Source organism: Coenobita brevimanus, chromosome 72 (genome assembly GCF_032717465.1).
Source record: "Coenobita brevimanus isolate Jiangsu-jjx chromosome 72, ASM3271746v2, whole genome shotgun sequence".
Lineage (NCBI taxonomy): Eukaryota > Metazoa > Arthropoda > Malacostraca > Decapoda > Coenobitidae > Coenobita > Coenobita brevimanus.
In genome coordinates, this window is record NC_137025.1 from 14,003,593 (window position 1) to 14,016,007 (window position 12,415).

Here is a 12,415-nt window from a genome sequence, read left to right on the forward strand (position 1 = left end):
TTGTGATTGCTGCTAAAATTGAAAGTGTTGTGATTGCTGCTAAAATTGAAAGTGTGATTACTGCTAAAATTGGAAGTGTTGTGATTGCTGCTAAAATTGGAAGTGTTGTGATTGCTGCTAAAATTGGAAGTGTTGTGATTGCTGCTAAAATTGGAAGTGTTGTGATTACTGCTAAAATTGAAAGTGTTGTGATTACTGCTAAAATTGAAAGTGTGATTACTGCTAAAATTGGAAGTGTTGTGATTGCTGCTAAAATTGAAAGTGTTGTGATCACTGCTAAAATTGAAAGTGTTGTGATTACTGCTAAAATTGGAAGTGTTGTGATTGCTGCTAAAATTGAAAGTGTTGTGATTGCTGCTAAAATTGAAAGTGTTGTGATTACTGCTAAAATTGAAAGTGTTGTGATTACTGCTAAAATTGAAAGTGTTGTGATTACTGCTAAAATTGAAAGTGTTGTGATTGCTGCTAAAATTGAAAGTGTTGTGATTGCTGCTAAAATTGGAAGTGTGATTACTGCTAAAATTGAAAGTGTTGTGATTACTGCTAAAATTGAAAGTGTTGTGATTACTGCTAAAATTGAAAGTGTTGTGATTGCTGCTAAAATTGAAAGTGTTGTGATTACTGCTAAAATTGGAAGTGTTGTGATTGCTGCTAAAATTGAAAGTGTTGTGATTACTGCTAAAATTGGAAGTGTTGTGATTACTGCTAAAATTGAAAGTGTTGTGACTGCTGCTAAAATTGGAAGTGTTGATTACTGCTAAAATTGAAAGTGTGATTACTGCTAAAATTGGAAGTGTTGATTACTGCTAAAATTGGAAGTGTTGATTACTGCTAAAATTGGAAGTGTTGATTACTGCTAAAATTGGAAGTGTTGTGATTACTGCTAAAATTGGAAGTGTTGATTACTGCTAAAATTGGAAGTGTTGATTACTGCTAAAATTGGAAGTGTTGATTACTGCTAAAATTGGAAGTGTTGATTACTGCTAAAATTGGAAGTGTGATTACTGCTAAAATTGGAAGTGTTGATTACTGCTAAAATTGGAAGTGTGATTACTGCTAAAATTGGAAGTGTTGATTACTGCTAAAATTGGAAGTGTTGATTACTGCTAAAATTGGAAGTGTTGATTACTGCTAAAATTGGAAGTGTTGATTACTGCTAAAATTGGAAGTGTTGATTACTGCTAAAATTGGAAGAGCTGTGATTACTGTTGAAATTGGGAGTGTTGTGATTACGTTTGTGTACACGAAAGAATGCTGAAGTCATCAGTATGAACCGACAAGGCAAAAATAAATAAATACATAAATAAATAAAAGCATAAGAAGCCATAATCCAGCACCCACTTTAAATATCTGCCACCTATTTAGTTTCGAATCCTCGACTCGTGTCACAAGCTGATCGTAAGACAACATCCTACCACCGATCCACCGTGGTTCCACTTTTCTTAATATTTACTCTTAATGTGTAAAAAAAATACAAATATACATCGGATAAAGCTTGTTTCAAAACTGTATTCCCAACGAAATTCTTCAGACTGGTATAACCTTTAAATATGAAGATGATCCATTTCACTGTACCAATTTTACATTAACTTCGTCTAGATTTTCGTCCCTTTGCAGCTTCTTTCACGTACTTCAGTGGCTGGATATGACAGTAATCTGGCCCTGCATACTTTCCATAGCAATCATTCATGACTAGCATCATATTATTGTATTACTCTATTGCCACAGCTCAGTAAACAAGATGGGGAGATGGCAGTGTCAGGCTAAGTAAAATGGGCTAGGAATGGTTTTGATAGTTCTGCCACCCTAAGGTTTACACTTTGTTTCTGGATCCCACCTGACCTTATCTTTTAGGCGGGAATTATGTGTCAGATGATGATGATGGTGGTGGTGGTAATGGTGATGATGATCCCTCGTAAAAATAGTTCTAGTCGGGAACCCAAATGACGTTGTTAAAAACTGATACACTGTTTACAAATCTCTCTCTCTCTCTCTCTCTCTCTCTCATTTGGGGGCCCCTTTAAGATCCCACCCTTCTCTCTAGGGGACCCTGGACACTTTGTCGAGAGAGAGAGAGAGAGAGAGAGAGAGAGAGAGAGAGAGAGAGAGAGAGAGAGAGAGAGAGACCTATAATCAGGCACACAAGCAAGGCAATATGAGAACAAATTACAGGAGTGGCAGGGGTAAGGAATGATTACACGTCCCTTCCCTCATTAAATCAGCCCACTGTCAGGCCCTAAACATGTCGACATATTAGCTTAGTTCAGGGAATTTTGAACCCTCTCAGTATGATTATTTACGTTTTGTTCTTGCGATCCTCAGGCAATTTTATTTAGTTCTTCAACCAGTTCGTCTTACATAACAAACTCCTTGAGGTATTTAACGTGTCGAAATTTTTGTCTGAGCCAGGGACCTATAAGCATTTCACAGCGATGACGCTTTGGTTTAACTTTTTTCTTGCTATCCGCAAACTGTCTTTACTAGCGTCGAATTTACTGTGGTCTCAGCGATACTGGTGTAGTACTTTGGATGCGGGAATTTCAGCTACTGTACTCTGCCGACTTTTGTTAGTAATAATAATAATAATATTATTATTATTATTATTATTATTATATTTCAGCTGCTGTACTCTGCCGTCTTTTATGATAATGATGATGATGAATATTATGCGGACGATTTTATAGCACTTAAAGATGATGCACACTCTGACAGTTCCTCTTGCTAAATCAACCCACTGTGATCTCTTAAACATAGCAAAATTAATCTTTGAATCAAGGAATTTCAACACTGTGACCGTTCCTGGTATCTCAGACGATTTTATGTATCTCCTCACCCAGTTCATCTTAAATCAGGCCACTGTGGGGACAAACTTGCCGAAATGCTTGTCTGGATCAAGAAAAATTAGCCCCATCGCCGCCAGTACACCCTGCTGTCTCCTAACGATTTGCACGCGGTTCACCTTCTTTAATCAACCCATTGTGAAGTCTTAAAGATCAGAATAATATGCCTGATCAAGAAATGGAGTTTATACTCTTTTTATTCACAGTTCCACTTTTTGAAACAATATTCTTGCTATCTCTGGAGTGTGTTCTTTATTTCCTACTAATATGAAAAAAAATATTGATATTAAGATACAAGCTTAGGCCATAGAACGTTTGCCCCTCCTGTACCATTACCTTTTAATCCATCCAGTTCAATGACGATTTTTTTTTATTTATTCTTGCTACTACCACACCATCATATGTAACTCAGTTTGGGAGACCCAGGTATTAGTGAAAAAGTTAATGGAGGCTCTGTCGAACCCCTCCAGTTCAAAAAGACCCTCCAAAGCTAAAGGAAATCGTCTGAACACAAGGAGATAAAGCATACTCCCTTGGACTGAAGGGATTTAACAATGTATTCTTGCTGTCTTTTGGCTATTTTCCTTAGTTCATGAATAATTAGGCATCCCTTCACTCTGTCTGCCTCGTTAAGACAACACACTGCAAGACCTTAAACATGTAATAGTAGTAGTAGTAATAGCAGTTGTAGTAGTAGTATTGGTGGTGGTGGTAGTAGTAGTAGTAGTAGTAGTAGTGGTAGTAGTAGTTTCAGCTGAATGTGAACCCGGTGGACTGCTGGTTTAAATTTTTCTTCTGGAGTTCACTTTCCAGACTTCGGGGGGATAGGGAAGTAACTGAGAGACGTTTGTATATCAGGTTGTTGATCCCCCTGGTTACTTCAGTGCCACCACACAAGGGCGTCCCTCTCCACCACCTCTTGAACACAGCGAAATACTATACTCTGTTCACTTTAGCAAGGTGTGGAATTGCCATCTGTTCATCAAATTCATCTGTAATAAGGGACTAACACTAGAATATGGTGCCAGTCACGAAGAAGTGCACCGGAAACCTTACAGAACCGTAGTATTGTTTTATACTGCCACAGAGCTACGGGAAGTGGACTATAAAAGGAGGAAAAATCTCCATCAAGTTAAAGTGGATGGACCATAGTTTGAGTCACGTAGTTTTCACAGTATGACGCGTTTTATATTCTCTATTTTCAGAGTGTTTACGCCCTCAGCCAGTTCTTATATAATCAAATCTACTGTGGAGGTGTGAGGTCTTACAGATGAAGAAATCGCGATGTTAGGAAAACGACATTTTTAAACCTCGGGGGACGATTCAGGGTGGTTCATAATATATATTAGGCCTGCGCATTCCACTTCTCATGTGTTGCGGGGACGGCTTAGTCAGCATTACCAGCGTCTCCCCTGCATCAGTTAATTCTTCTCATAATCATTTCCATGCTTTATAGTTTTTTTACGTCCATAAATTGTATGGTTGATCAGTAATGACATGCTGCAGCCAGAAAGCCTTCACTTTTCGCCAAAGCAGACTAAACCACTGAGCCGTGCCCGCAACACATAAGATTGGAGAGCGCAATATGCAGGCCACTCACATTTTACCCAGGCCAACGCCAAACGATTTCATTCGCGACTGAAAAATCTCCACGATCAGTGGATTGAAGGGTATCCAGCAACATTATAAGCTATCTTGTTTATAAGCTAACTCCTATGTATAAATTCTCGTGACTTAATACGCTTGTGCATAAGATTTCTTGTGTGTCCTTAGTTTCACTCGTACAGCTACCAAAATACTTTTTTTTTTTTTTTTTTAACAAATTCGAATGAATATGTGGAGTATAAAAAACAAAAGGATCAGTGATAATAGTTTAACATTGTGGAGACATGCTTATGGTAAAGATTGGTGAGGAGCCTTTTTAAATACGACCCTATCATTTTTTCTTCATAACAACAGATTAATGCAATTAGCCATAAAGCCGATATTATTTTACCATCAGGGTTTGAAAAGATGCCTCCTGTTTGTATTACGAATATGTCTGACGTCATCGACTGCATACACTAGCGGCGAGGGAGATTAATATACATCCTTGCATTGCTCTTCCTGGAACCACCTAAGGGGAAGGGTATTGCATTAATCGCCGTTTGATATTTAAGTAGGAACAGAGACGCCTGGAGGTTCTTTGTCGAGGCCACCTCTCATTAAATGCAGCGTCAGGCGATAGACGGATATTCCAGCTCGAAGATCATTTAGGTCGCATTTTTCCTAGTCATTCTATCTTGAGACGATTTTATTTGGCCTTTTTTCGGTGCTTTTTTTTTTTTTTTTAATATATCGGTAGTTCCCAACTCCAGTACTAAATTAGAGATCTTTCCCAAGTTTCACTGAGTCGTTTGGTGGCAGCACAGAATTATGAAAACATATACGTCACCTGATTAAAGGGGTTAACACTGTTTTAAGTGTGAATATATGTAGGATCATTAAGTGGTAAAAAAACACTAAATAAAGTGGACGTGTGTGCAGCACAGAGAACGGAATGAGCCACTCCCTCGACTTCAGTATCGTGCTGTGATTGCGTGAAATTTGATGAGCCTAGTTATGAGGTAGGGATGGATCTCCTTGGTTATTAGACTTGCTTTGTCTTCACCGGACGGAACTGGACCACTCCCACAACTTGAATACTAGATTGCAAGTGCGTGAAATTCGATTAGCGCTGGTTTACGAGGTTATAATGGATCTCCTTGGTTACTGCACTATGCTTGTTTTTATATTAGGGAACAAGGCCTCCTCCACTACTTGGATACTGAGCTGTAGCGTGAAATTCAATGAGACTTGGTTAAAAAGTGAGTCTCCATGGTTACTAGTCATTTCAATCGTGTACTGTGACTAAACCCGCCCACCAACTGCGCTAAAACAAGACGTAAGGGACTTTGTAGCCCTCCTTTCTCAGCGACGGATTTTATATCTTTATCGTGTACGTTACTGAAGCTATGTAGGTGCGTATAAATATGTAAATAAATAACGGAAGAGAATATCAAGGTACAATCTGAAAAATAAGTTAAAAGATAAGTATGTTTCGAAGCATACAGTACCACCTACAGTAGAATATGATCCATTTGTTTCTTTTCCAGTTTTTAAAAATCCTGGTATTAACTTACGAGTATCTGCTGAGTGTAATGCAATATTGCTTAATTCCCCCCCCCCTCTCTCTCTTGTTTACTTATCATCGCCTGTATGTAATGTGGATGTGTGCCTTCCTACCCATGCTACGCACATGTTAGGCGATAGTAAAGCAGCCTGTTATCACTTTCATTTCCACTCTTCCGTTACACACACACACACACACACACACACACACATATATATATATATATATATATATATATATATATATATATATACACACTCTCTCTCTCTCTCTCTCTCTCTCTCTCTCTCTCTCTCTATATATATATATATATATATATATATATATATATATATATATATATATATATATATATATATATATATACAGTAGTATATTCACGCATCACTGTTATTACTACAACTATCATCGCCACAACCACAGTTACCACCATCACCACAACCACATTTCTTAGTACCACCATCACCACAACCACATTTCTCAATACCACCATCACTACAACCACAACTATCACTATAGTACAATCCCAAGACCACCATCATCACCATTGCTATCACCACCACAACTTCCAGCACTACCAAATCCACATCCACCTCTACCATCGTCACCATCACCACAAGCACAGATGACACAACCATTTTCGCCACCACCACCACCACCACCACCATCACTATACTACCACTACCACCTCCCCAAACACCACTAAACATGGCTTATCTGTGAGAGTAAAAATGAGATAAGTTCGTGGAAGTTACCAAGCCTTCTAGCAACTTTCGTGTCGCCAGTCCCGTAACCTATATACCGCGACGGATTTGCTAATGCGTTTTTCCTGCCAAGTTGTTTCATTCAGCTTAGGAAGGATCTCAGACGGAAAGTGTTACTGTACCACACTTCTGACACAGGTACTGAATCTAGCACTGTAGCTTCTCTCTCTCACTCTACGAAGAACTCTAACCCTTTTCAGCTCGATTGATGGCCTAATGTAGTCAGTATTCGGTGTGTGGGAGTAGCTCATTTTGGTTAGATAAGAAAAATCGAATCTGGTAACAAAGAATACTCGCTGGAAATAAGAGCTTAAAGATTCCCAGCAGTCCAAGGCTTCGGCAACTATCTGGAGTAACTGTATTTCTGCCTCAGATACACTTACGAATTTTATTTAGCCAGCACCAGGCGATTATCTTCGGTCGAGAGAAAGCCCAGTCTGATAATATGATGTTCCCCAAAATTACGAATGGGTTTTTAAATCATACATCCCGTCCCCTGTCGTAGTTAGGATTTTTTAAAAGTAGGAAGGACAAGAGGCACGAAGTCAACACTGCTCCCCTTGTTCGTCCTGCATAATAATAATAATAATAATAATAGTAATAATAATAATAACAACACGATTTTTTTGTAGCTAACTACGATTTATTGGAAGACTCTGCATTTTCCTTCACCATACGAAAAAAAATCAGTTATGTCAGGATATTGATCGTAAGTTGAAATGTGAATCTGGCCCTACTACACTATTATACAGAACTAAACTGAAATTGCACACAGCTTTTGCGACATTCCCCTCGTAACCAGGATTATTATTATTTATTATTATTATTATTATTATTATTATTATTATTATTATTACTACTACTACTACTACTACTACTACTACTACCATTATTATTGTTATTATTATTATTATTATTATTATTATTATTATTATTATTATTTCCAAAGAACAAGATACATGGGAGTACTTTACACTCTCCTTCCCTTATCCCTTTTACAGAAACAAGCCCCACTTACATTACGACAGGGAATTGACCATAATATTGCACATCACGACCCTGTCCCGTATTCAAACCGGTTCCATTCTTCCCATGCCAACTTTTAGGGTCAGCCCGATGTAAGTGGCATGGGAGATTCCGTAACACCCTCCTAAACGACTTATTCTGCGCGGTACTGGCTTGGGAGATTTCGTAACTAATTCCTAAACGATTTATTCTGCGCGGTACTGGCTTGGGAGATTTCGTAACTAATTCCTAAACGATTTATTCTGCGCGGTACTGGCTTGGGAGATTTCGTAACTCCTTCCTAAACGATTTATTCTGCGCGGCACTGGCTTTGGAAATATCGTAACTCCTTCCTAAACGATTTATTCTGCACGGTACTGTCTTGGGAGATTTCGTAACTCCTTCCTGAATGATTTATTCTGCGCGGTACTGGCTTTGGAGATTTCGTAACTCCTTCCTAAACAATCTACGGTATTCTGCGCGCTACTGTTCGGTACCCTCACATATTTTATTAGGTAATGTCCAGGATTAAGCTAACACGCAGAATAAATCGCTAAGAAGAGATACTACGAAGCCTCCTATGCTACGTAGAACACTGATTAAAAACACCGATTCTTGTTGGTTGTGTTCCAGGAAGAGATTTGGGTGTTCAGGTGACTATGGCGGTGGAGAGGGGGAGGGGAGGGAGGCCAGTGATGAGGAAAATGTCCCTGCATGCAAGGACGCTCTCTCTCTCTCTCTCTCTCTCTCTCTCTCTCTCTCTCTCGTACAGATACTAAATACTTCAGAACCAAACAAAAGTAAAAGTGAAAAATTAGAAAAAAAAAAAATCGTACTGATAACAATAAACGTCAATCGAGACTTGCTCATCATGGCAGCTGTGTAAGGTCATTGATAAATACGGATTCTGGCAGTTTACCCCATTGTTTTTTTTTTCTTCTACATCTATATATCTGTGCTTTACACACACACACACACACACACACACACACACACACACACACACACACACACACACACACACACACACACACACACAAATTTTTACCTATATACCTATGACTGATCGCTTAGTTAAGTCATGACTCTTTATCCCCTATCCCTGTTCACTTCCTTCAACTGCTAATTTATAACTTGAGTTTCTTCCGTATCCTTTCTCATATCCTCAAAAACAGCACCCTATCAACCCAAGCTAACCGCAGATAACCTAATAACACATAACCTAATGAAGTTTAACCTACCTGAACTTAAACTACGGTATGTAACCCAACCTAACCTAACCCAACACAAACTACATAACTTAACCTAGCCTAACCTGTCATCTGTACACTACTGTATTCTAACCTAGCCAAGGACAAATACATTAGTTTCCTACTGACAGTCACTCATCCACCGTTTTCCTTGTGCAATGCAGTGGCGAATGTGGAAGGTCAGGATGGGTGGTGGGGTGGAGAGGCGATGGGGAGAACGGGAGGGGGGGAATGGTGTAATTAATGGAAGGGCCAGTGGGACAAAGTTTTGCTGGGTAACAGTACGATGGATGGAAACTTGGGACGTGGATCGATCTTGCCTAATCTAACCTAAACTCACCTTTCCTGACCTAACCTAGTCCTAACCTATCCTCACCCATCCTGACTTAACAATCTTTCGGACCTCTAGCCTTTGGTTCCTTCTTCCTTGCATAAAAAATATCCAGCCCTAACCTAACCTAATCTGACCTGACAGCTCCATGTTAGCCTATTATATCCTAAAGATAACAACCTCCAGTCTATTCCCACCCTAACCTCATAACCCCACACTAACCCATTATATCTTAGGAAACAACTAGCAACTAAAGTTCCAACCCTAAAACCCCATCCTAACCTGTTGTATCCTAAAAAAAAAAATAGCAACCTAACAATTAAACGGTTCCTTCCCGAACAGCCCCATATCCTGCATCCTAAAAAGCAAACTAATAACCAAAGACTTCCTACCCAGTCCTCTCATATAACCACACGTGTTTAGACCTAAAATGGATAATAAATATTTGTAGAAATGAGCCGGGACAACACGATCTTAGTTCAAATCCTGTATAATACAATTAGGGAAACACACACACACACACACACACACACACACACACACACACACACATTAAAATCGCAGTAATTCTGACCATAGTCCTACCCATATCCAACCAAAGCTAATCTAGTTAAACCCAACCTAGCGTCACACCCAACTTAACCAGACGCAGCTGCATTTGTCTCACGCCATGCTTTCTGAAGCAATGCGGTAGGTCAGGGAGGGGAAGGGGGAGGGGGTAGTGGTGTAAATAATGGAGAGTCCAGAGGGACAAAGTTTGGCGGGTAACAATGCGATGGATGCTTGGCGGTTCGATATGGCCGCTGTGGGTGGGAGGGGGGAACGGTATGGAGGAAGGAGAGAGAGAGAGAGAGAGAGAGAGAGAGGAATGGAAACAATGTATATGTGGGCTGGAGAGGATTTTATTGGGATTGGAAAGAAAATGGAGACTATGTATGGAGGCTGGAGAGGGCTGTATGGGGATTGGAGAAAATGTATGAGAGGGCTGTATAGGGATTGGAGAGGAATGGAGAAAATGTATGGGGTTGGGATGGCCGTATGGGGATTGGAGAGGGATGGAGATAATGTATGGGGGCTGGAGAGAATATGAATGGGACTAGATAGAGCTGAATGAGAGAGAGTGACGCATGGGTAGGGTATGGAAATAAGGGAACTGGATGTGAGGGGCTGAATGGGGTTTGGAAGGGCTAGATGGGAAAGAAGCGAACTGAATGGGATTGGATGGGGGTGACATCAGGACTGAATGAGGCTGAGTGGGGAATGAAGAGGACTGGATGTGGGTAAGTGGAGGATTAAAAGGGTTGTGGAGGGCAGAGTGGAAATTAAGTGGGCTGTTATGGGGTGGATAAGGAGGATAAACGAATGGGAAAGTAGACACATGAATGAGGGAAATGCTGAATAGATGAGGACAAGGGATGGAGAGAGATGAACAGGCTCCATGGGGACTGAAAAATTGCTGGATAAGTGGAGGGGGGGAGAGGGCTGGGGCACAGACTGGGGACTGGGAGGATGTGACAAGCTGGGAGGGTAAGAATGAGGTGACAAGGGGCAAGGGAACTGGGTGGGAATACTGAGTAGGAGAAAAAAGGATGAGAGTGCTGGGGGTACACATATGCAAAGAAAAGGACCACAAGAGGGTACAGAAAGGGGTTTGGGATGGCATGTGGGTGTGTGAAAGGGACAAGAAAAGGGTGAGTGAGAAGCAGTGGCGGTGAGGGCTGGGTCTGGCGTGGATGGGGAAGTGTGAGGGTGGAGGGGTGAGTTAGGGGATGGTGGGTGGGTTGGTGGGCTTCTGGGTGGGTGGATGTGGAGAGAGGGGTACGAAACGCTTCAGGTGTGGATGCCCTCTGAATGCTTTGTCAAAAAACTCTTCATCCGTATGATTTTAGCCACGTGAGCTTATTTGTTACAGAGATGGTCACAGTTAAAATGGTTGATCCACCTTCAGGGTCAATAAAATATAAACCGGGGATTTTGCGAGAGAATATAGGCAATGATGCGCTTTAGTTTGGCGCGCATTCTGTGAGATGAATGATGCTGGTGAAGGTGTCTACTTGAGTACACCGACAATAGCCGTGTCATGATTTTTTAGTAAAAATCAAGAAATTCAGTGATGTACAGTAATGTAGTTTGTAAATTAATTTGCTTTAAATATTCTACTGTCGTGCGTGTAATTGAGTGTATGAGTTCATGACATAAGCTAGCTGTTATAATGTACACAATATTATTAACATAATGAGAACTGTGATCTCATTATTATTTTGGCACAACAAATTCATTGTGAGAGTAAAACTCGCAGTGCATTGTTTTAAAAATGAGTGAGAGAGCATGATGACTCTGAAGTTGTCTCGGCGGGAACGTGAGAGCGCCGCGCGTCCCGCCGGTGCATGTTGGGAGCGAAAATGCCTAAGCCTGCCAGACTCTCATATATTACAAAAAAATCACCAATTCCGGCTGAGGCAAGGGAATCGAAACTTACTTGACGTAAAAAACAATAATAGTTTTCAGAGTTCTGTGTAAATAATGAGAAGAGTGAAGGAAAAAGTAGCGTGTTTGGGAGCGGCCGGTCCTGACCTCTGGCGGCGACTTGGCAAACTACGATGCCATTATGGCCGATGTTTGGAATTGATCTGTGAAAGGCAGATTAGATTCTCACGATTTTGACACCTGTTCATGCGAAATTTGCCGTAATTAGCACCACACCGTCTTGGGGCTTGCATCAAACCATTGCTCGGTAAGGTCAGTGTCTCTTAATAATGTGGGGGTCAGTCATACAGAAAGTAAAATGTTGTCCCGTGTTCCTTTATTTACTCGAGCCATGGAGTCGTTAGGCTTATTGTGCGTTAGTTTCAGCCCGGACCTGTGTATTCCTCCCGCCGGCGTCTCCAGCTGGCTCTCGACGCCCTTGCATGCTCCTGTAAGAGGGAAGGGGTGGTAAGGGGAACATGTGGGGAAGGGAAATAAAGAGCATCACTCCGTATTTGCATTGTTGTCAGGGCTGAAATGTAGTTGCTTGTTCCGGGTTTGCGGAGGCATGGATCTTGCTTTGCATTCCTTCATATTTCTGATTATAT

The 12,415-nt window shown here is 40.7% G+C and overlaps 1 protein-coding gene across 5 annotated transcripts in view; it reads left to right on the forward strand.

Annotated features, from left to right (window-relative positions):
* Positions 1 to 12,415, forward strand: part of LOC145407172 (uncharacterized) — a 239,258-nt gene that overhangs the window by 95,686 nt on the left and 131,157 nt on the right. The window contains exon 1 of one of the 5 annotated variants that reach the window (XM_080278198.1): positions 11,945 to 12,075. The exons of 2 other annotated variants lie outside the window; for them this stretch is intronic. Coding sequence is in view for 1 of the 3 variants with exons in the window: in XM_080278197.1 (XP_080134323.1) it covers positions 12,251 to 12,258 (8 nt within the window). In the remaining 2 variants the exon portion in view is untranslated. Of the gene's footprint in view, positions 1 to 11,944; positions 12,081 to 12,235; positions 12,259 to 12,415 lie in introns of those variants that run through there. 2 more of the 5 variants (XM_080278199.1, XM_080278197.1) reach the window with 2 other exon arrangements.